At 49.3% G+C, this 23,795-nt stretch overlaps 1 protein-coding gene and 1 long non-coding RNA gene across 10 annotated transcripts in view; one reads left to right on the top strand and one right to left on the bottom strand.

Annotated features, from left to right (window-relative positions):
- Positions 1-1,938: 1,938 nt before the first annotated feature.
- Positions 1,939-5,673, bottom strand: LOC105856331 (uncharacterized). Of its 2 annotated transcripts, none has more exons than XR_012912989.1 (2): positions 4,862-5,673; positions 1,939-3,024 (listed from the first exon to the last, which is right to left on the bottom strand). It is a non-coding gene; the product is annotated as an uncharacterized LOC105856331 (long non-coding RNA). The 2 variants fall into 2 exon arrangements; XR_001147081.3 differs by having other exon boundaries at positions 5,208-5,673.
- A 171-nt stretch (positions 5,674-5,844) lies between these two features.
- The window catches only part of MPRIP (myosin phosphatase Rho interacting protein), a 137,299-nt gene continuing 119,348 nt past the window's right edge, over positions 5,845-23,795 (top strand). For 2 of the 8 annotated variants that reach the window (XM_012737944.3, XM_075993992.1), the window contains exon 1: positions 5,855-6,212. In XM_012737944.3, coding sequence (XP_012593398.1) covers positions 6,090-6,212 — 123 coding nt within the window. In that variant the 5' untranslated portion in view covers positions 5,855-6,089. Of the gene's footprint in view, positions 6,213-23,795 lie in introns of all 8 variants that reach the window. The other 6 variants (XM_012737937.3, XM_075993993.1, XM_012737945.3 and 3 more) reach the window with 6 other exon arrangements.

Here is a 23,795-nt window from a genome sequence, read left to right as displayed (position 1 = left end):
GAAAAGCATCACAGAGTCTCAGCTGGAAGGGGTCTTGGATATCTTTTAGTTTCCTCCCCAGGGCCAGCAGACTGAGTCTCAGGGAAGGCAGGGCCCACCCCCACACTCCCATTGGGGCAGGTGTGCAGCTCCCTTGGCTGGAGGCCGTGTGGAGCAGTGCTCATGAGGATGCTGCCCACCTCTGAATTCTAGTCTTACCATTTACTGTTTGTATGACCTTGAATAAGGTACTTGTCCTCTCTATGCCTCAGTTTCCTCATCTGTAAACTGGGGGTAATACCAATCTTTTGGTGGCAATTGGGGAGGGGCTAGGAGGTTTTTCTCCAAGCTGCATTTGTACCATTTTAATTAAAGTATATGTTCATTTGGGGTGGCTTTGGGAGGAGAGTATAAAGGACCTGCATCCGGCACCACATGGCACTGCCAGAGCTGACTTCAAATGGGGTTAGTGAGCTCATACGTGAGGGATGCCCAGCACCTGGCACAGAGCCCAGCACTGTCAGTGCTCAATGACCATAAACCCTTAGTGCTGACATGGTGGCTGACAGGCTGGACCAGAACAGGGAGACTGACCTTTTAGAGAGACTGGCCAGGAGGGGAGGCCCAGGAAACAGGAAAAGAGGGAATCCAAGAGAGTTGGACTAATCTGGCCCACCACTTGTTATTGTAAATTACGTTTTATTGGAACATAGCCATACTCGTTCATTTATGTATTATCTATGAATGCTACCAGGTGACAATGGCAGAGCTAAGTTGCTGTCACAGAGACCACATGGCTTGAAAAGACTAAAATATTTACTATCTGGCCCTTTACAGAAAAAATTTGCCAACCCTTGGCATAGGGATTAGAGGCATAATAATAAATGGTGACAGTTACTCAGCACTTACTATGCTTTTGAGACTATCTTAAACACGCCACATATACTAATTTCTTTAGTCCTCATCATAATCCTATGAAGTGGCTACTATTTATGGGAGATGGCCACAGTGACCCTTGTCTCCTGGGATTCACACCCCTGTGGCATCCCTCCCACCTGGAGTCTGGGACAGCCCATGCCTTGTGCTAATGGAATGCGGTAGAGTGCCACGCCTAGCCTTTAAGAGGATGGGTAGCTTCTGCTTCCTCTGGAAGTGTTCCTTTGGAACACTTTGGGAAACCCTGAGATGCTACGTATGAGACCTCATGTGCAACAGAAGGGGAGGCCACAGGGAAAGGAGAGGCTCTGAAACTTCGAGGAGAGGTCAAGGGGCCCAGCTGACCCAGTCTCAGTCCAGCCTCCAGACGACCCCACCCCAGCTACCATCCAGATGCATTTGCACGAACCACCCACAAGTAAGACCAGTGGAACTGCTCAGCAGAGCCCAATCCACCCACAGAATCAGTAGACACAATTAATGATGCTTACACTACTTTTGGTAGGGGTGGGGATGGTTTTCTGCACCAATAGCCACCTGGGATGTGATCATTACTAGGATTACCCCAGGTCTACTGGACCTTGAAGCCCTTCTTTTCCACCCTCCCTTATGCAGTGGTTTGCCCCACAGCGTGGATATTAGAATTCCCTGAGGCGCTTTCACAGATCCCAATCAAATCAGAATACTTGGGAATGGGGACCCCAGGATTTGAGAATGATGGCTCCATCCATTGTTTTCAAAGTTTGCCTAGCACACTTATTTAAAAAACAGATTCCTGCACTCTAACAGATAGACTGATTCCATGGGAGGGCCCTGATAATCTGTAGCATTAACACATTCCTCCAGATGAACCCTATTATCAGTCATTAGCAGAGAAATGGAGACAGGAGATCCCAGCCCTCAGGTGTGGGGAAGTGTTTGGCAGTTTCTTATCAAGTTAAATATTCACTTACCAAAAACTCAGCAATGCCCCTCTTGGGTATTCCCAATAGACATAAGTACATCCACCACATGACACACGCGAAGATGTTAGTACCAGCTTTATTCATAATGGCCACTCACAGGAAAATGGATAGACAAGTTGCAGTACATACACACAAGGGACCACAGGCAGCAGTGAAACGGAATGAAGTACTCATACGCGCAGTGTCAGTGTGGATGGCTGGATTTCATAGGCTTGCTGATGAGTGAGAAGAGCCAGACACAGAGTGCTGATTCCACCTATATAAAGTTCAAGGGCGGACAAGACTAATCCATAGTGAGGAGATCAAAACAGTGTTTGCTGCTGGGTGTCTGTAAACTCTGCTCCTTCACAGGATGCAGGGAAGGCTTCCCAGGGTGGCAACCAGGGCCACAGAGCAGGACTTATCTGCACCTGATAGGCCCACTTGATAGGCTTTCCTTGCTTGCTTATTTATATGTCTATTTGAGATGTACATCGTACATTGAGACGTACACAGTAACGGTGAACAAAACTTAAGTGTACAGTCCAACAAATGTTTACATGGAGGATTGAACCTCATGTAAAGTGCTGTTTTAGGCTCTTGGAAAGGGACCCCAAGGCAATAAGACCTGTCTGTGTGGATTTTGTAATCTGGTGAAGGGGATATCACAATACAACGTGGAAGGTTCTGTTTTCACCCATTCATTTGTCAAGTGTTCTTGAGCATCTACTCTATGCTAGGTACTGAGCCAGGCATGGGAGATGGCGTAGCAACCAAGACCCAGGCCTGCCTTCAGGGCTTTGGAGAGCAGCACAATAAATGGTTAAACCCACCTTTAGGTGGTATTCCACCACCTAAACATTTTCCAAATTCATTCTCCTCATCTCCCACCGACCCTGCCCTAGCTCAGGCTGCTACCTTCTCTGCTCTGTGGACTTTCATAATAGTTTCCTGATTGATCACGTTTCCAGTCTTCTGTGTCTGATTCATTCTCCTCATCAATAGCCCCTATGTATGTGCTTGATCTAAAAACCTCAAAATTGATGAGTCCCCATTTCCTAGGCAGTTCTGGTGCTGGCCTCTGTGGGTCGAATCTTCACTTACAGGGTTCATAATTGTGACCATAAGCAAGTTCCTGCTGTATCCTGAGCCTCGTGTGTGTCTTCTGTAAAATGGAGATGAAATAACATTAACAACAACCACACCTGTCTCCCTGAAGAGGTTGAGCTCGCACCCATATCTTCCCAATCCCTTGCATGGCTCATTCCTCCCGCTTCTCTGCACTACTCAGTAATATCAAAATGCTTCTGTTCATTGACACACCCTCTGGTTCCAAGGCCTGAGAGTCTCTTCTTGTGCTCCTATGTGGAGCAACCTTCTCTCCACCTTCTCTGGCTGGTCATCCAGCCACTGCCTTCTCTTGGAGCCTTCCCTGAAGCTGCCCACAGGCCTGCATGCTGCTCATGTGGGCCCCCCACATCCCAGATGGAACTAGCTGTTTGCCTCCTGTTTCTGTCTGTCTCGGCTGGCTTGAGTGTGAGCGTCTGCCGGGCCAGCAGCCTCTGAAGAGCTGAATCAGACTCCTTTTTACACCCCAGCTGTGGACCTGGACCCCACCCGTCCACGGTAGGTGCTGGTGTGTCTACTGACCTGAACAGAACATGCCAAGCATTTTTTATTTAAATTTTATTTTATTGCTTATTTTATAATTTATTTATACTTGTCTTATCTTCTTTTTACCTCAACCACACTGGAATGCAGCCAAACATTTCTTTTAAGGGAGGTGGCCTTGAGGCATGGGTAGGACTTCAAAAAATTTTTATTTTAAAACAAGTTGTGCATGTGCACAATACCAAATTGAAAAGGAGCAAAAGGGGAAATTCAAAGTAGGTCCTCTCTCAACCACCCAGCCCCTCCCTAGAGGCCACCACTGGCATCAGTTTCTGAGTATTCTGTTCAGGCAAGAATTGCCAGCCCTCCCCCAACCCTTACCTTTTATTTTGCAAAAATTTAAAGCAACAGAAAAGTTGCAAGAATAGTACAACAAACACCCTTTGCTAGATTCACTAAGTAACATTAGCCACATTATGCTAAATATTTTACAAGCATTATATCATTTAATACTCAAAACAATGGTACAATCATGTCAATTTTGTAGATGAGTTCACTGAGGCACTAGGCAGGTTAAGTGACATGCCCAAGGACGCAGAGCTACCCAGGGTGGAGCTGGGTTTCCCCCTTAGGCTGCTGTGGACTTTGATCTGCCTTCCTACAGCTCCCTGTGGAGGAAAGCATTTTTTTACACCAACTTGAAATCTACCTCCTTGGGTTATTCACCAGTTGATCAGTGGAAAAGTACACAGCTCTGGGACCATTTGCTACTCCTCCTAAAACCTCCGTATTCCTTAAGCAACAGCTGCTGTCCCTGCTGCTACCACATGCTTCAATGTCACCTCCCTTGTGAAGGCAGAGTTAGCTCACTCCTGTTTAAAAATTCTCCATGGGCCGGGAGGTGGCTCATGCCTGTAATCCTAGCACTCTGGGAGACCAAGGCGGGTGGATCACTCAAGATCAGGAGTTTGAAACCAGCCTGAGCAAGAGCGAGACCCCGTCTCTACTAAAAATAGAAAGAAATTAATTGGCCAACTAAAACTATATAGAAAAACGTAGTCGGGCATGGTGGCGCATGCCTGTAGTCCCAGCTACTCGGGAGGCTGAGGCAGGAGGATCGCTTGAGCCCAGGAGTTTGAGGTTGCTGTGAGCTAGGCTGACGCCACAGCACTCACTCTAGCCTGGGCAACAGAGCAAGACTCTGTTTCAAAGACAAAAAACAAAACAAAACAAAACTCTCCATGACTCCCGACTGCCAGCCAGATGACATTTACACACCTGGGCTTGGAATCCAAGGCCTGGTGATCTGGGATCAGGCCCTCTCGGAATCCCTCTGGCTTCTTCTCCCTCCTCCACCTCCAGCCTCACCCAACCTCCCACAGTGCGCTTACGTTTCCCCTCCTCCATAACGCCGTCCCCATTTTCCTAAAGAAGGCCTTCCCCCGCTCTGCGCCGCCTGGGCCTTCGACGGCCTTCTCCAGCTTGTCTCTGGTCAGGATCTGGACGGCAGGGAACTGCAGTGACAGCTCAGCCCGTCCTAGCGAAGGGACCCTGCACAAATCGCTCCAGTGTCTGAGCCCTCGTTCCCTCAAGCACAGAATGGAGGAAAGAATGCCTTGCTCAGTCCCTGGCGGAGAGTCGACCGTCACTACTCTCCGCAACAGAACTGACCGCTCTTCATGGCCGCGGACATCGTCTCTCAGTCATCCCGCGGGGCACTCCCTCCTATTACCTCACCTCCCTGCGCCTCAGCCTCCTCCTGTGTAGACGGGGACCGTACTGGAGAGGCCGTGGAACTTCTAGGAGCTAATGCATACGGAGCACTGGGAGCGGAGTCTAGCCCCGGCGAGAACGCCAACCGCGGCTCCTACGACGGGGCCTGGCGCGCAGCCGGCGCTAACCGAATCGGTCGCGAGCCGGGCCGCCGTGTGCCGCGCGGGCGCGGGACTGCGACCCTGGAAGCGAAGGGACCGCAGAGGTGGGCCCCGCCGAGGTGGGCCCCGCCCGGGCCCCTCAGCTGTCAGGCGGGCGGGCCGCGGCGCCAGTCCACCAAACCTGAACGCCCAGCGTGCGCCCCACCTCCTCCGTCGCCACACGTTACCTTGCGCCGGCCGGACTTGGTCCCGCCCACCACCACCATTGGCCCAGGGGTTTCTTTGTTAGCCGGAGCGCTTCGCCGCCATTGGTCGGCGGGGCCGCCGATCGCGTCGGGCGCGGCCCCGCCCCGCGCCGCCCCGCGCCTCCCCGGCCCGCGCGCGCGCCCCGCCCCGAGTGCGCGAAGGGCCGCGCTCGGATTTGCTGGGGTCGCCGGTCGCCGAGAGCAGCGGCGGCGGCGCGGACCGGCCCGGCTGGCGGCGACCGGCGCCTGGGAGGCGGGCCGCAGCGGAGGCAGCGGGCCCGAGGCCGCGTCCATGGGCACGCGGCGGCCTGGCGGCGGCGGTGCGGGCGGGCGCGGGGCGTCGCGCGCGCTGTGAGGCCCGGGCGGCGCAGGAGCCTCGGCGCGTGCAGCGAGCCGCCGCTGGCGGAGCGGGCCGGGCCTGCGGCGGGGCCGACGGGGGATGTGGCGGCGGCCGCGCTGAACCCGAGCCCGCCCGGAGCGCCGCCGCCGCCGCGCCGACCATGTCGGCGGCCAAGGAGAACCCGTGCAGGAAATTCCAGGCCAACATCTTCAACAAGAGCAAGTGTCAGAACTGCTTCAAGCCCCGCGAGTCGCATCTGCTCAACGACGAGGACCTGACGCAGGTGAGCGGGCGGCGGGCGGGCGGGCGCGCCGCCGGAGGCTACGGGGAAACTGACGCGGAGCAGAGAACCGTGCTTGAGTCCTGGGGGAGGGTTCGGGATGGGGGACAGGAAGTGTATTGATAGAGCCGGGACAAAGGGGAAATCCTCAAGTATGCCGAAAAATAACATCCTTTCCCGTTCCCATAGCCCTGCCGTGTGATTCATGCTTTTTGGGTGACTAAAAAATGCCTGGTTTCTCTTAGTAGGAACAGAGCGCTTAGGGATTGCTTGCTGCTTGGCAGGACCCCCTCAGAGTCTGTTTTGGGACGAGACTTCGACTTGTCCGTCCAGAGTGGCCCTAGGGAGGGGAATTGTCTGTGTGGACTACGGGCTTCCGTCTGGTGGACCCAGCCTGCTCTGTTTCTAAACCGTTGCCACTCAGGGACTGGAAGAGGTGAAGGGTCTCCAAGTCTGGGGAGGAGGGTCTTGCTCGTGAACTTAAGCTGAAAAGAAAGGCTTTGGTTGAGGAGAGAGCTAGGGACTGCTCTCCCGACCCTGCTCTCCGAGTTCTCTGCTCCTTGGTGGAGGAGTGAGACCTGTGGGCCTCCTTCCAGTCTTATCTGTCAGATGAAGGCTTTAGACTAGTTTAGTAGCTCCCAAACCTGCATCAGAGCCCTAGTCATTAAAATCAGAGTCCCAGGGACCCACCCTAGAGTGATTTAGGAGATGGGGAATTTGTGCTGTTAAAAGGTCCCCAAGAGGGGTAGTCCACACTGGCCTTTGGGAACCCTTGCACTGCTTGCCCTCAGAGCTTCTAGTGTTCCAGGATTCTAAGCCTTGTTTGTAGCTCTTTGGGATGTAGCTCTTTGGGATGCACCCTCCTTGGCTCCCCCTTCCCCATCTCCATCCTCTTCAGAGGTTCTTTTAACCTCCTGGATGAGGCCAGGGGAGCTGCCCTCACATTCCAGTCCTGTGTGACCTAGATGTAGCCACGCCTTTTACAGAAGAACCCCTTAGATGGAAAACATTTCTTTGAAGTGAACTGGCCTGGTTGTTTTTAATGCCACTTAAATGCACGCAGGGTTTGACTTGTTTACAAGGCAGACCACAGAGTAGGGTGGTAGGGCAGGGGTTATGGCCTGGAACTCGGTGACTTTTTCTGAGGTCAGGTTTCCAACCACTAGGAGAGACTTCATCGAAAACCAAAAAGCTAGACCAAATACTAAAGGCTGCAAAGTCATGGATTGTTAGGTTACCAAGGGCCTTAGAGACAGATGAGCTTGGGAAGAGCAGAACTCAGATTCCTTGGAAGGTGTTCTGTAATACAGGGGGTAGAATTTAAGGGAGAAGAACTTGCTTCCCTCTTCCTGTCTGGATGCTTTTTTCTGGGAAACAATTTATGTGGTGAGGATGAATCAGAAGACTTTGCTTCTAGTCTTGTCTGTCACTTTTAGCTGTGTGACCTTGAGCAAGTCCCTTTACCTTTTATTTTATTTTAATTAATTTATTTATTTTGACACAGAGTCTCACTCTGTTGCCCGGACTAGAGTGCCATGGCGTCAGCCTAGCTCATAGCAACCTCAAACTCCTGGGCTCAAGTGATCCTCCTGCCTCAGCCTCCCGAGTAGCTGGGACTACAGGCATGCGCCACCATGCCCGGCTAAGTTTTTCTGTATATTTTAGTTGGCCAATTAATTTGTTTCTATTTTTAGTAGAGATGGTGTCTTGCTCTTGCTCAGGCTGGTTTCAAACTCCTGACCTTGAGCTATCCATCCACCCGCCTTGGTCTCCCAGAGTGCTAGGATTACAGGTGTGAGCCACCCCTCCCGGCACCTCTATATATTTTAACTTCCTTATCTGTAAGTTGAAACTAGTGATCCTTGGCTTACCTCCTTCACTTGGTTATTGCGAAAAGAAATAAATGATATTTTATTAAGCTTTTTTTCTCTCACAATTTCACAAACAAAAACCAGAAAACTGCCCACAGAAAAGGCAAAGGTTGTTCTGAAAGAGGTTTTTAAGTTTCCTGGGTATTCTATGCAACTGCCTATTTCGGTAAATTTACACCTCACAGGAGCTGTTCTCTGATCCTTCAGCTTAGATAAACTGGAATGGAATCTGTCTGTTTGAGTAGAATCTGTTAAGATTTTTTTTTAAAAAAAGATCTGTTGATTATTAATTGGATTCAAGCGGGCAGGCAAACTTAAAATACTGTACTCTTTCACTGTATTCAAAGTTGAATTGTGGGTTTTGAAACAGGCCTGAGACTGGGGCACAATTGGAATGGTAGTTTCTGAAATAATAAGTGGGGTTATTTGTGCCGGGAGAGGTTAGCCTAGCCTTCTACCTCCTGGGATCTTTCAGGAAGAAACTGCTTTTGAAAAAAGAGGAGAGAGATTTGGGGCTGTTGCCAACAGCCTTCTCTGCTGCTCTCTGCATCCGCCCCCCCCCCCCCATCCTTAGGGCTCCATTAGAAAACCTCAGTTGGTTCTCATTGGTCTCCCTCAAGCCCCTGCTTCCTGCTGCCCCTCCCGGCCCTGAGCTTATTTTAGACCATCAGAGTTGGAAGATCCATCAGCAATCATTGGGACCACCCCCTCTTTCATAGGCAAGGACACTGAGGGGGTGGAGGAGGCAGTGAGCGTGAACAGCTTCTACCAGCTTTTGCTCTTGGGATGTCATCTTCCCAGAAGCAGTCATTTCTCTGAGCCTTCTGGTTTGAGCTTTATTTCCTCAGCTGTGGGTTTTGTTTGTTTTTCCCCTAGAGAAGTACAAAAACCTCTTCCAGGGACTGTTTTGTGGCATCAGACCTGGAAGGAGACTTGGAGATTGGCTAATGTAACCACTTCCTTTTAACGGTGAGAAGACTAAAACCCAGAGAAGGGAAATGACTTGTCGTCCAGTTCAGGGACAGAGCCAGGATTCATAAGCCACCCTTCTTTCCCCTACTCCTATTCAGGGTCTGCAGTGGCCACTGCATGAGCACGTGATGAGGACGGTAATGTCAGGGGTGGTCATGTTGCAGAAGGTTCTTGAGTCTGCTTGCTTAGAGCAGAGGAGTTCTTATTTCTTCCTCACCGTGGGAGCTCAGCATGATCTGGGATAAGTAATAAGTGACTATCCCTTATTACTTGTCACCCACCCTCCAGTGCCAGGAGTGCATTTATCCTTCAGTCCTGTGCATTTGTCTTAGACATATGGACTCAGATATATAATTACACCTTCTTTAATACAAACTGTGTGCATATATTTGCTCTGCAGTGTATTTTTTCTGCTTAACAATATGTGTTAGAGCTCTTTTCATGGTGTTACTGTAAGTATACCCAAATCATTTTGCATATTGGACTTCTAGGGATATACCATAGTTTAACCCATTCCTTTATTGATGAACATTGAGGTTATTTATGGATTGTTGTCAGTGCTTCAGCAAATAGCTTTATAAATGCTTTTGAGTGTGTGTGTGCGTGCATACAGGCTTGGAAGTATTTCTCTGAGGGCAGATACCTAATAATAGAATGGTTGGGTTGACATTAAGCTCATTAAATTTTTTTTTTTTTTTTTTAACAGATATCACCAAATGGCCTTCCAAAAAAGGCTGTGTCGTAACATTTTCAGCACTGGATATTATCAAATGATTTAATTCTTTAATAATTTCCCTAATTACCAGTGAGGATAAGCCTCTTTTTATAATACTTTTTAAAAAAAATTATTTATTTTTAATATGAAGGCATGAGGGGTTGTGAGGAGGGGGTGTTCAGTTGCCTTGTTTTTGTTGAGACAGAGTCTCACTCTGTCTCCCTGGGTAGAGTGCAGTGGCATCATTGTAGCTTTCTGCAACCTCCAACTCCTGGGCTTAAGTGATCTTTCTGCTTCAGCCTCCTGAATAGCTGGGACTACAGGCACTCTCAGCATCGCCTGGCTGGGTTTTTAACTTCTTTTTGGTAAGGAAGGAGTCTCGCTCTTGCTAAGGCTGGTCTCGAACTCTTGAGCTCAAGCAGTCTTCCCACCTCGGCCTCCTTGAGTCCTAGGATTACAGGTGTGAGCCACCTGTGCCTACCTGGCCCTCGTTTTATAATACTTGAGTAATTTCGTTTCTTTCGTGGATTGCCTGTTCATATTATTTTGCCCATTTTTCTGTTGGGATAGCTTTTTCTCCCACTGGTTTGTAGGATACACATATTTCTGTATATGCTTTAGGTCAGGTATCTACAAACTTTTTTTGTAAAAGGCTAGATAGTAAATATTTTAGTTGTTGTGGGCCTTATGGTCTCTGTGATAATGGTGCAACTTTGCTACCTTAGCTCCAAAGCAGCTGTAGGCAATACATAGACTAATGGATATGGCTGTGTTCCAATAAAACTTTATTTACAAAAACCGGCAGCTGATGTGATTTGATCTTGGAACCATAGTTTGCCAACCCTGCTTTAGATATTAATCTGATGTCTGTCATATGTTGCAGGTATTTTTTCCCCCACTTTTAATTCTATGTATGGTGGTTTTTCTTTTTCATGTGGCAGTTTTGACCTGGTGGAAGTGGGGTCACCCACTTAGGCAGTAGGAGGAGGTGGTTAGAGCTGGGGCAAGGGGTTGGTGAGGTCAGGTAGGCATTCTGGAGTCAAGGTGTGGAGGTGGTTGCTGAAGTCATGGGAGTAAGTGCAGTTGTTTGGGAGGCTGTGGAGAGAGAAAAGAAGAACAGGCAGAGGGAGGCCCTGTGCAGTGGGCAGGCAGCAAGGGAGCTGGTGCGGAGGCCAGGAGTTGCATCAGGGAGGCTAGTGGGAGAAACAGGTGTGGAGTACAGGGTGCTTGACCTCCACATCCTCTTCTAGCCTCTATGTGTGTGTGTGTGTGGGGGGGGGGGGTTGCAGGGTTCCTGGTGAGTGTGGACCTGGTAGTGATGTCTCATTCTTCTGCTGAGTGTGCAGCGTTAGGCGGTGCCTCTCTGTGGAAGGAGCTGTTGCATTCAGGTATCGTTCTAGTGCTCTATCTATGCTTGTTTTGTTGTTGGGTTATTGGGACATTGGTTGGGTCATTTTCCTTCTTCTGGAAATTAGGCTGGTCTTGATCTCTCCCAGGGCTCTCAGTCCTGCTGGTCTGATTCTGCCCTAGCTATGCCCATACCCCACTGCCAAGGCTGTGGGGGCCTCAGGATAGGAATCCCAGACTTGGGGGCGGGGGCTCTCAGTGAGGTATTTCTTCAGGTTTCCCTTTGTTCCTGTGACATTCTTATAAGTTCCAGGGCACAGAACTTCCTTATTTGACTTAATGTTTATCTCAGAAGGAATGGGAAGATTACATGCCCAACCTTTTTAGAAGATTTGTAAATCTTGGGTTGGTGTATTGTTTGGCAGGAGATACGTCAAAAATCTTAGACACATAGATCCCATTAAAAAGGGCCAAAAACACATGAAAAGATGCTCAACATCATTAGTCATCAGGGAATCCAAATCAAAACTACAATGAGATATCACATCGTAACCACTAGGATGGCTAGAATTAAAAAAAACAAAAAAACCAAAATAGAATATAACAAGCATTGGCGAGGATATGAAACTGTAACCCTTGTGTGTTGCTGGTAGGAATGAAATGGTGTAGCTGCTGTGGGAAACATTTTGGTGTTTCCTCAAAAATTAAGCATAGAACTACCATATGAGCCATCAATTCTACTCTTAGGTATATGCCCAAAAGAATTGAAAACAGGTATGTTTAAACAAATACTTGTATGCGAATGTTCATAAAGCATTGTTCACAGTAGCCGAAAAGTGGCAACAATCCAAGTGTCTACCACATAACGAGTAGATAAACAAATGTGGTGTGTCTGTACAATGGAATATCAGTTTATAAAGGAATGAAGTGCTGAGACATGTCACAACAGGGATGAACCTAGAAAACATTATGCCGAGTGAAAGAATCATACACAAATGGTTACATGTCACATATTGTATGTGACATTTGTATGAAATGTCCAGGGTATGTAAATCTGTGGAAATACAAGGCAGCGTGGTTGTTGCCAGAGGCTGAGGGAAGGGCAGGTGATGAGGACTGACTGCTAATGGGATTGGGGTTCTATTTTGGAGGTAAATGAAATACCTTGGAACTAGATGGAGGTGCTGGTTGTACAACATTATAAAATGCACTAAATAACACTGAATTGTTCACTTCAGAATAACATAATTTTATGTTCTGTGAATTTTACCTCAAAAAAAAAATGAATGTACAGAGAGATACTCCTCAACTTATGATGGGGCTACATCTGAATAAACCCTTTATAAGTCAGAAATACTGTGAGTTGGAAATGCATTTAATACCTTCACAAACCCATTGTTAAGTTGAAAAAAACAAGTCAGGGACCATCTGTACAATAAATGCACACACACACACACACACAAACACATCCACCCTACCCCTAGACCTGTTTTCTACTCCTTATGTCACCTGGAGTGGATATCTGATTGCTTTTAGAGTCTATACCAGGGATTGGCATACATTTTTCAAAGGGCTAGATATTAAAAGAATATCTGAGCTTGCTAAATAAAAAAAAGAAATAAAGGGCTATATAGTAAATATTTTAGATTTTGCAGGCCAACAGGCAAAATTGAGTTTACGTAGGCTATAACCATTTAAAAATGTGAAAACCATTCTTGGTTTTTGGGTTTTAAAAAAGCAGATTTGGTATATGGGGAGAATGTGCCAACCTCTGGGTTTATTTTATTTTATTTTATTTTATTTTATTTTATTTTTTTTTTTTTTAGCCTATACCAAAGAGTTCCACAACCTCTGGGTTTAGACCAGCCCTGTTTTGTAGTCCTATAGAAGTATATAGAACTATAATGGACACCGCATACATAATTTTGCATTATCTTTTTTTTTTTTTTTTTTTTTTTTTAGATACAGGTCTTGCTGTGTTGTCCAGGCTTGAGTATAGTAGTATGATCTCAGCTCACTGCAGCCTAAAACTCCTGGGCTCAAGCAGTTCTTTTGCCTCAGTCTCCCGAGTATCTGGGGCTATAGGTGCATGCCACTATGCCTGGCTAATTAAACAAAAAAAAAAATTTTTTTTTTTTTTAAGAGATAGGGTCTCACTATGTTGCCCAGGTTGGTCTTGAACTCCTGGCCTGAAGTGATCTTCCTGTCTTGCCCTCCCCAAATGCTGGTTTTACAGGCATGAGGCACCATGCCCAGCCCTAATTTTAAATTTTCCAGTGGCCACATTAAAAAGTAAAAGGAAACAGGTGAAACTAATTTTAATTATATTATGTTTAAGGTGATATCCCAAATCAGAGGTCCTCAAACTTTTTAAACAAGGGGCCAGTTCACTGTCCCTCAGACCGTTGGAGAGTGCGGTGCACATTCCACACATAAGCAGGACATGCCTGGTGGCAAAAACACCCGGCGGGCCAGATAAATGTCCTAGGCGGGCCACATATGGCCCATGGGCTGTAGTTTGAGGACCCCTGTCCCAAATACTATCATTTCACCATGTAAAGAAGTTCCATTCTTAGGGCACATTTGGCTCAGACCAGCCTTTCCTAGCTTCGCAGTGCTCTGTAGCCCACTGGGCCATTGCCTGCACTCCTGGAGCAGCCCTGGGGAAGCACCGGCTGGCCCTCTCCAACTTGTTTCTCCTGTTGGTGTCCCCACTCCTTGGCCTTGGTGTCTTTTTGCCAACTTCTGGAGAGTCTTTCTTTGAATATCACATCTTCGGCAACTCATTTTGGTGTGTTTGAAAGAAACCTTTTTCGGGGCTCTGAGCCCTGCCCTCTGTCCAGGGGCAGAGTTTAGGGGCAGAAGGGAAGAAGGTGCTGGCAGGGGCCACGGGCCTGTCCTGTGGGGGCTGGTAAGAGCCTGGGACAGGCACATTGTGGGCACAGGACTGGGTTCTTATGAAGCGTCTTAGCTTTTTTCCTTGGGTTCTATCCTTTTCCTCTGAGTTCTGTTTCCCTTGCCACTAGGAAGGACTGCAGTCCAAGGCCTCTGCTCTCTTCATGTTCTCCACGCCTTTGTCTCCTACATGACAAGCGGCTGCCTGCCTTCTGTTTGCAGGAGGGAGTGGTGTGCTGATGGAACGGTGGCGTTCCTGAGTCCCGTATGGTGGTTGATGTTCCAGGAAGCACGCTGGGCACAGTTGTCTTCGTTTGGGTTGTCTCATGGTTACTAGGACCCTGATGCTGTTTAGCTGAAATAAAGAAATTTGACTTGGAATGTTTCTTTAAATTGTTCCCAAGCTGCCATTTAGTCTTGAAAGAGGGGAAAGAGCACCGCATCCAGGCAGAGGAAGCAACATCCTACTGCCTGACATGGAGGAGCACTGGACGCTGCCTGGGAGCATTTGACCTAAGAAAATAGGCTCTTCTTTTGTCCTGGGAAACTTGTCCCCAAAGCTACCCTTTCTCCTGTGAATGACACTGTTGGACCAGGCCGGTGGTTATCAAGCTTTCATTAAATCTGGAGCCTTTTACTCAAAAGAGTCTCCTACAGAAATGTGATGCACGACATAGGAAAAGCAGCCACCTCTGGGTGATACAGGTGATGCAGCCTGGAGCTTGGCCTTCCACGGGGTGCGGGGTGGGGGGTGTGGGGGGTGTGTCAGACCCGAGAGGACTTGGGCCCTCTCAGGGACCACGTGGGGCGGGTTTGAAAACTCTGCCCCAGATTTTGGGCTTCTTCCAGTTTTAGCAGCTGAGGCAGTCTCACAGCTGCCCTTGGGTGGAGCCCCAGATGCCCCACCCCACTGGTCCCATGGCATTATCACTTCCTTTGGGGGCATTGACTCGCTGGCATTTTGTCGCTGGAACTGGAATCTTCCAAATCACTCACTGGTTTTCTCAGTCAGGGTCATCCTAGTTCATAAGAAACCACAGCCTGGTTTTTGCCTCCATCCTGTAACCCTTTGGGCTCCTGTAACCCTCCATCCTGTAACCCTTGGGCGCAGCTTGGCCAGTGCTGCTGCGCTGGATAGTGGCCTGCCCTGGCACTGGGGCTGGCTTGCATTGAGAGTCTGAGTGGCTGGGTCTGTAAAATCCTCTAGAGCCCCACCTCCATGCTAAATCAAGGGTCATAGCCTATAATCTCACACAGGCCCCGGCAGTCTAAGAAGGCCAGCAGGACTGGTGGCAGCAATGTCTCCCTCAGAGGAGGGGACACTGAGTTTCAGAGCAGCCTGCCCAAGGTCACTGAACTGCTTAGTGATGGGCTGTGATACAGAGCTTGGCTCTATGAGGCTTTCACCAAGGCTCCAAACTTGTCCTCCTCCTCTTTGGGAAGGCCACTGGCAAGCTTGTTACTGTACATGTGTGGCTCTGGGCAGATCAGTGGAAAGGAGGCTGGTGTACTGCAGAGTAAATCACAGCTGTTTAGTGGACTTACGCTCCCTATCCCTGGGAGGAGGGGCTTGCAGGGTCTGTGTGCCTCCCATTTACCAGGTGAGGAATTATCTCCAATTAGCAGATGGGGCAGCTAAGATCCAGAGAGGTTCAGCAACCTTCCTTGTTCACAGGAAGGCCAGTGTGAGTATTTCCAAAGTCCTGTTTGGCCTCCCTGTCTCTGATAATTGTTAACTTTTGCTATCAGGAACAGGGTCTTGCCCTAACTTGGATTCCTTAGTTCTGGGGTGTTGGTGGGGCCTGTGTGTGTTGGTGTGTGTGTATGGGCGGTGCAGGGTGTTGGGCAGGTCATTACCCAGGGCTCACCTCTCCCTTAGCCTTGGAGTGCTCCTCGTCCCCCTGTTGGGCTGCTGTCATAGGCAGCAACCATACCTTTGGCAATGCTCTGAAAAGGAAGCACTATCTTTTCCCCTGAAAGAGGAATTCAGAATCAGGAAATAGCTGTGTCCTTGATCTCTGTAGGTTCTGAAGCACTGGTTTCAACAGACTTACAAGGATCCATGGTGCACTTTCCACATGGGTTTCTTAGCTCCTTGTGGTCTTGCCCATTGCTATAGGGGCCAAGGGAAGGGGGTGCAGCTGCTGGGATCCACAGCTGGGTCAAAGAATGGGGCCAAGTCTCCTGGGTCCCCTGTGCCACACCCAGGGCCTCACTATCAATCAGTACTGGCTGAGCCACTTGGGGCTTAGGAACCTGAGGCCCCAGGGGAGTCAGGGCACTCACATGGCTCCTGCTTGGGGATGCACTGTGACCTAGAAATCTGACACAGTCCCACTTTTCATTTAACCGTGCCCAGGCAAGGGAATTGGAATAGTGGAGAGTGCAGACTTGGGTTCATCCTGGCTCTGTTTTCCATGCTGATGGAACAAGTGACTTAGAATTTAAGTTTCTATGAGCCTCATTTGAAAACTGGGGGTTATAATAACATCCATGTCTTTGGGTGCTGATGAGGATAATGGAAGCTTGCCAGGCCCTCAGCATCTGCAGGATATGTGGCAAGGGCTGAGTTTGTATAGATTGGGGTACATGGTGGGCACTCAGTAAATGGGGTTTTTGTAAGCAGTAAACCGTCCAAAATGGCTCCTGCATGTGGGAAATGGGCCCTGCCCTTGGGTAGGTCCTTCCGGCCTCTCTGTCTACCCCTCACTCCCAAGCCTTTTTTTTTTTTTTTTGAGACAGAGTCTCACTTTGTTGTCCAGGCTAGAGTGAGTGCCGTGGCGTCAGCCTAGCTCACAGAACCTCAAACTCCTGGGCTCGAGTGATCCTTCTGCCTCAGCCTCCCGAGTAGCTGGGACTACAGGCATGTGCCACTATGCCCGGCTAATTTTTTATATATATATATCAGTTGGCCAATTAATTTCTTTCTGTTTATAGTAGAGACGGGGTCTCGCTCTTGCTCAGGCTGGTTTTGAACTCCTGACCTTGAGCAATCCGCCCGTCTCGGCCTCCCAAGAGCTAGGATTACAGGCGTGAGCCACAGCGCCCGGCCTCCAAGCCTTTGTAAGTCATTGGCTCTTACAGGGAAAGGAGTCTCCACCTGGGCTGTTCTCAACAAGTAGCAAGCCCTTCTTTTGAGCCTGAGAAAGAGCTCTTCTAACAGGCAAATGTCACCTTGGTGGCCACATCTCCCTTCCTTCCTAGAGACTCTGTGAGTTTAGGAGTCCTCTTCCTGGGGGCCTGGCCAGCTGGTGGCGGCCTTTGGTACAGAGGGAGGTTTTCTTACACTGAAATTGCTGGAATGGTTGACCTGCTCTAGGATTACTTATTTCACTGGTGGTGATATTCATAGCTAACAGAAACTGCTCTGTGCCAGGCCACTATTAACTCATTTATATTCACAGCAGCCTTATGAGGTGGAGAGATAAGGAAAGGGTGGAGAGAGGTGGTGGGACTTGCCCGGGGCAGCTCCCCCAGTGGTATTGCCAGGGGGAAACCTTCCACCTGACTCAAGGCCTCCTTCCCTGTCTGCACTGGGTATGGCCCCAAAGGCCCTCATGTCTGGGTGTGGGGGGCTGACCTCCTGGAAGGGGGTGTGTGCTGGGAAGGGTGGGGCTGGAGGATGGATTCGCTTTGCTTGTTTAGATTTCCTGTCTCAGGCTTGCTCCTTCCACCACATTCTCCTGTCCTACTTGTTTCCTAATGGGAAGGATGGCTTTTTGAGGGATAGGGCGTGACTCTTCCCTGCAAAGCTGTTGCCCCAGAAGTTTTTCCCCACACATTCTCCAGCATTCATCGTGTTCCAAAAATCTGGTGGCCCATTGTCAAGACCTACAGGGAAGAGCCTTTTTAAAATGTCACTCCCCACCCCTTCCAGTGTCTGGAGTAAGGGGAGGAGCCCTGGGCAGGGACTGGGCTCGCAGGGCCTGTGTGTTGGGCCAGCAGGTAGGAGAGGAGGGAGAATTTAGAGCTGGCAGCAGCGTGTTCTGCCCTCCTAGTGTCAAGATGAAGTGAGTTGTGTGTGGGTTTGCATTTGGCGATTTTTTGAGGTAAAATTTACATAACATAAAATTAACCATTTTAAAGTATACAATTTCATTGCATTTAGTGCATTCACAAAGTTGTACAACCACTACCACTCTTCAGTTGAAAACATTTCCATTGCCCCAAAGAACCCCTATAACTGTTAAGCAGTCACTCCCTACATGCAATCCCCAACAACTCTCACTCTGCTTGCTCGCTCTCTGTGGATGTTCCTCTCCTGGAAGTTTCATCAAGTGAGTCTCACAATATGTGACCTTCTGTCTAGCTTCTTTCACTGAGCATAATGTTCCACCTTGTAGCATGTTCCATGTATCAGAATTTCATTCCTTTTATGGCTGAATAGTCTTCCACTGTGTGGATGGGCCCCCTTTTGTTTATCCATTCCTTAGGTGGTGGACATTTGGGTTGTTTCCACCTTTTGGCTTTTGTGAATAGTGATGCTGTGAACATTTGTGTTTGAGTATTCATGTGAACACCAACTTTCAGTTCTTTTGGGTAGAGGCCCAGGAGAGAATCACTGGTCCTGCGGCCATCCTGTTGGTGAGCTGTGTTTGGAGTCAGTGTGTGGAGCTCGGTGTCGGTACTATGGACTGTTGGGTTCAGACGGGGGATGGTGGACCCTGCGTATTGCTGCCCCCAGTCCACTGCTCCTCATTGGAGGAGTCCAGTGAGGAAAACTGGGGTTGCCTGGACCTTAGGCGGTGGCACAGGTACCCTGCTGGGTCCCAGTCCACTGCTCCTCATTGGAGGAGTCCAGTGAGGAAAACTGGGGTTGCCTGGACCTTAGGCGGTGGCACAGGTACCCTGCTGGGTGCAGGGGAGCCCTAGCCACTTGGAGTTTTATGCCTTCTTTCTTCCATTTTTGTCTAGCCTGAAAATCAGCTGAGCAACCCAATAGGAGATAAGTTAAGGAGATAAGTTAAATATTGTGGGGAGGAGGGCTGAGGGCCACAGGAGTTGACGGCTAGGCAGCTTAGGGAGACTTGGGTGTGCTCCATAGTGCACGCTTACCCAGGAGCTGTTGGCATGAGGGCCCACGGGATCTTGCGGTCAGCTAGAGGGAAAAGACCTTTCCCCAGAAGATCTTGCCGTCAGCTAGAGGGAAAAGACCTTCTCTGCCTGTTTGCTGGTGTATTACCAGTTTTAAAACTTTATTTCTTTGGCATCAGAACATCCAGCCTCTTGAAATGAAACATGGAGTTGTCATATATTATGCATGAAAGTTCTCTTACAGAAGGCCAGGAAGAAGAGGAAGAAGGCCTGCCCATCCCACACCCTCAGTGGCCCCTGAAGCACACCCTTTGGGGGTCTTAACAGTTTGAAGACCACTGATTTACTCTGATCTTTGCATTGATATTTTTTAGTAGAATAAAATATTGAATATACACAAAAGAATATAAGTAGCAAATAGATACAATATAGATCTAGGATAAATCTAAATAATAAAATGAATGTTCATGAACCTACTGCCCAAAGAGAATATTTATGTCCTGCTAGAGTGTCCTCTGGGCCCCTCCCTGAGGACGTCTCTTACACCAGAGACGACCCAGGACAGTCTGTGGAGTCGAGAGCTGAGGCCCCCGGCAGGCGAGCCTGCACATTGCTCTTTGGGATGGCTCCCAGGTTAGCTGTTCCAAGGAACTTGTAAGGAAAGCACATTTCTGGTGGGGACCCCTGCTTTCCTGTCTCCCCTCCAGAGGCTTGGGGCAGTTCTTCTGTGCCACAGTCAAGGTGCTTGTGTTTGTGGTATCTCTTTGCAAGGACCCAGGGAGGGGGCTACATGGGCCAGTGGGGAGCAGGTGTTGTCTCCACCGAGCCTGGCCTCCTCTTCTGGCCTCCTTGCCAAGTCAGAGGCTTGTGTTGTAGAGAAGGAGGTTTTCCTTCTGTCTTTGTCTAGAAGTCTGTTTCATTTCCAGATGAACCATATGTAATGGAGCCACCGCAAACAAGTCAAGTCTGGGGTAAGCGTCACCTTTTAAGGCAGTGCTGTTGGGTAGAAAGGATTTGAGTGGAAACCAGGAGATGGACTAAAGGACACAAAGACAGGACAGGAGCTGGGGAAGTCCCATCAAGCAGGGCTGCTCTCTGAGCAGAGGAGCTGAAGGGGCAGGATGTGCTAGGGCTTGGGCAGTGGGTGGCTAGATCTGCAGTTCTCAGACTTTTTGGTCTCAGGGCCCCTTTATGCTCTTGATTACAGAGGCCCTCAGAGGGCTTCTGTTTATGTGGGTTATGTCCATTGGTATTTATTGTATTAGAATTTAAAACTGAAAACTTTAAAAATATTTATTAATTCAAAAATAACAAGAAACCTCTCATGTTCACATAGTAACATGTATTCTGAAAAATAACTTTTCTAAAACAAAAATGTGCTGAGAAGAGCTATATTATTTCACCTCTTTGCAGATCTCTTTAACACCTGCCATAGTGAAAGGCAGTGGGACGTTTACAGCCTCTGCAGTCAGTGTGTCGCCGTGTCTTGTCTGCAGCCTCCGGACAGCTCTCCTGTGTGCTTGGGAGAGAATGAGAAATGGCAGATGACATCTTAGCATTTTTATAAGAATAGTTTTGGTCCACAGACCCCTAAAAGCGCCTCAGGGGCTCCCATACTTTGAGAACTGCTGGTCTAGCCTGAAGACCCCACTTGCGTCTGTATGCACTGTACCGCGTTGTGTTTCAGGCTCTGCCATTGCCCTGCATGTGTGGCGTGGCTCTGTGTCAGCTTTCCACAGGCTCACGGGCCTGACTTCCATTTCTTTTTTTTTTTTTTTTGAGACAGAGTCTCGCTTTGTTGCCCAGGCTAGAGTGAGTGCCGTGGCATCAGCCTAGCTCACAGCAACCTCAAAGTCCTGGGCTCCAGTGATCCTTCTGCCTCAGCCTCCCGGGTAGCTGGGACTACAGGCATGCGCCACCATGCCCGGCTAATTTTTTTTTTTTATATATATATATCAGTTGGCCAATTAATTTCTTTCTATTTATAGTAGAGACGGGGTCTCGCTCTTGCTCAGGCTGGTTTTGAACTCCTGACCTTGAGCAATCCGCCCGCCTCGGCCTCCCAAGAGCTAGGATTACAGGCGTGAGCCACAGCGCCCGGCCGTGACTTCCATTTCTGAAGTCTGTCCTTTGCTCAGTCCTGGGGAAATCTCCCAGACTTTTCTCTGCTCCTGGTGCCAAGTTCCTTTCCCTTCATTCCACCTTTCATGCCTTTGTCTCATTGTTGGTATTCTCAGTGGCTTTGTGGTCTTTGTATTGATGGCCTTGCACCCCTAAAGGCTGATAAGCTGTGTAGGGCATCCCTGACCTGCCTCCAGAGAGAGCAGCAGCGTGGGTTGGGGAGTGGCCCAGTCAGGGGGGCAAGCAGGCTGCAGGCTGCAGGGATGGGGTGGGTGCAGCTGTGCTGCTGAGTTGTGGGACCAGAGGTCCTGGCATAGTTATTAGGATTCCCTTTCAGTCTAGTTTGGATGATGAATTACATGGGCACCCTACTGATGAGGCTTTGAAGTAGACAGCTTGTTGGCTCAGCTTTCCCTGGGGTGGGGCGGAGGTAGTAGTCTGCGCTCAGGCTTGATGTCTTTGTATAAGTAGGGAAGACTCCTTCCAGAGAAGAGCCCGGTCTCCATCGACTTCCCCAACTCCTGAATAACTGGCCAAGCTGGGTGGATGGCTCATCCTGTAGTGAGGGGTGCCTCCTTGCATGAGCACCTCACAGTTGATGAGCTTTGGGCTCCACATGAGCTTTGAAGCTCCCCAGGGCCAGGGCCCCAGCTGCACAGATACCAGGCAGACCTGAGAGCTGCCCTGATGAGCTTCAGAACTCCTGGGAGAATGTCCTGCTTGGGAACACACCCTTGCCTGCATCTCACTCTACCTTTGGGAGTGGCCTGCTGACATGGAGAAGCAGTGTCCAGCAGGTGAGGGCCAGATGTAGAGCTAGACAGCCTTGGTTCCAGTCCTAGCTCTGTGGCCCTGGACTGGCCACTTAATCTCTCTGTGCACTGTGGTTTCCTCATGGAGGTAGTGATGAGGGTACATACTCCACAGGGTTGTTGTGAAGATCGAAAGTAAATGCATGCAAAGTGCCTGGAGCAGTGGCCACCCTCTGAGCCTCACAGCTTAGCTCCGATGACAGTGTGGAGTAGTGCCGATGTGCTTGAGAAAGGAAACTTGTGGACATTTTTGCCAGACCTGTCCGCATGTGCATATGTCCTCTTGGCCACATGCTGATGCTTTCCTGCCGGCAGGTGAGTAGCAGCCATTCTCACTCGGAGGCTGGGCTTTCTCCTCGGCACACAGCCTACGTCTTGATGATGTTGAGTCACTTACAGAGGCTGCAGCATGATTTTCAATACCTTCCTAGCAGCTGATTGCTCCCTGTTGCCTTTCAGAGGCAGCTAACAGGCCCTGGAAGCTCTTGCTGGCAGGTGGTGATTTCATTGACGGACACAGTTTGAGTCCAGAACTGTGTGGCTGCAAAGCAGCAGGACAGTGTTCTCCACGCTCAAGGCCCTGTTGTAGACTCTTAGAAGTTCCAGCACAGTTTGGTCAACACGGTATTGTGGGATAAACCTGTGCCCTCTCAAGGGGTTTACAGTGATGGCCAATGCTTGTTGGCCCTGGCATGCTTGTTCTAAAAGAGAAGTCTTGTTCTAGGCACAGCCAGCGGTGTGTGTCAACCCACTGCACGTGAGGCAAAGAGGCACATGGCTCTGCTGAGAAGCTCCCCTCCACAGACCACCTGTCCCCTCATGGTGTGTCTGGGCAGCCACAGGACACAGTGAGATCTTGGCAGGGGTATGGCCTGAGACTGGACTTTGACGTGCTCATCCTTCACCATCTTTTACTGACTTACATCTCAGTGTCCTAGAAAAGACTGGCAGCCTTGAAGTCTCCTGTGATTTACAAGCTGATAAAGATGGCCACATGGCTGCTATGCAGGCATCGTTTGTTTTTTTGGAATTGAAATACAGAAAGTATTAAACAACCTGTTTGCTAGAAGTATGGAAGTGTTTCCACAGAAACTCTTTTGGGGGAAAAAAAGGGCAAAGCACCAGCCTCAAAACCACAGACGATATCTTAGCTTCAGTGTGCACACATCCTGCCCAGAGACTTTCAGCGACTCCTCTAGCAAGGGGCCATGTGCTCCAGCCGGTGCACTGTGCAGCCCCCACACCCACCTTGGCCCAGGGAAGTCTTTGCCCAGGAACCCCCTGGAGCTAGGATACTGGCCCCACAGGATCGGCCCTTCAATACGGTGTGGGACTTTTCCTGTTGAAGAACTTTCATGGGGACGGTCACTTTGTGTGGAATTCAGGCGTGGAGCCTGCTGTAAGGGAGCTGGTTTGGATTTACGTGCCTTGCCCCACCCTCAGAAGCAGGAGGCCTGGAGCCCCTTTGGACTGATTGGCAGGCTGTTCTGAGAAGCCTGCTGGCTGCTTCCACTGTGGGGCTTGCTGCTGGGAACACTAGCTTGTCTGAGCAGCAGCCATGTGCTGAGCTCTGTGTGAGTGCTGGGATGTGTGTTCCTGACCTTGAGGCCGTCTTGACTGTGCAGTGTGACCCAGGGTGTGTTTGTGTCTGATGTGTTTTTTTTTAAATGATACAGAAGGGAATTGTGTATTTTCCTACTTCTATTGTTGTAGATGATGAAACTGTCTTGCCCTGGGCCACACAAGGAGTAAATGGTGGAACCAGGGCTTGAATTGGGCTTCCCCCTTCCGGGGTAAGATCTTTATGTTGAATGTCCAG

Source organism: Microcebus murinus, chromosome 18, assembly GCF_040939455.1.
Source record: "Microcebus murinus isolate Inina chromosome 18, M.murinus_Inina_mat1.0, whole genome shotgun sequence".
NCBI lineage: Eukaryota > Metazoa > Chordata > Mammalia > Primates > Cheirogaleidae > Microcebus > Microcebus murinus.
Note: the sequence above shows the minus strand (reverse complement) of the source record. Positions and strands in the feature narration are given on the sequence as shown.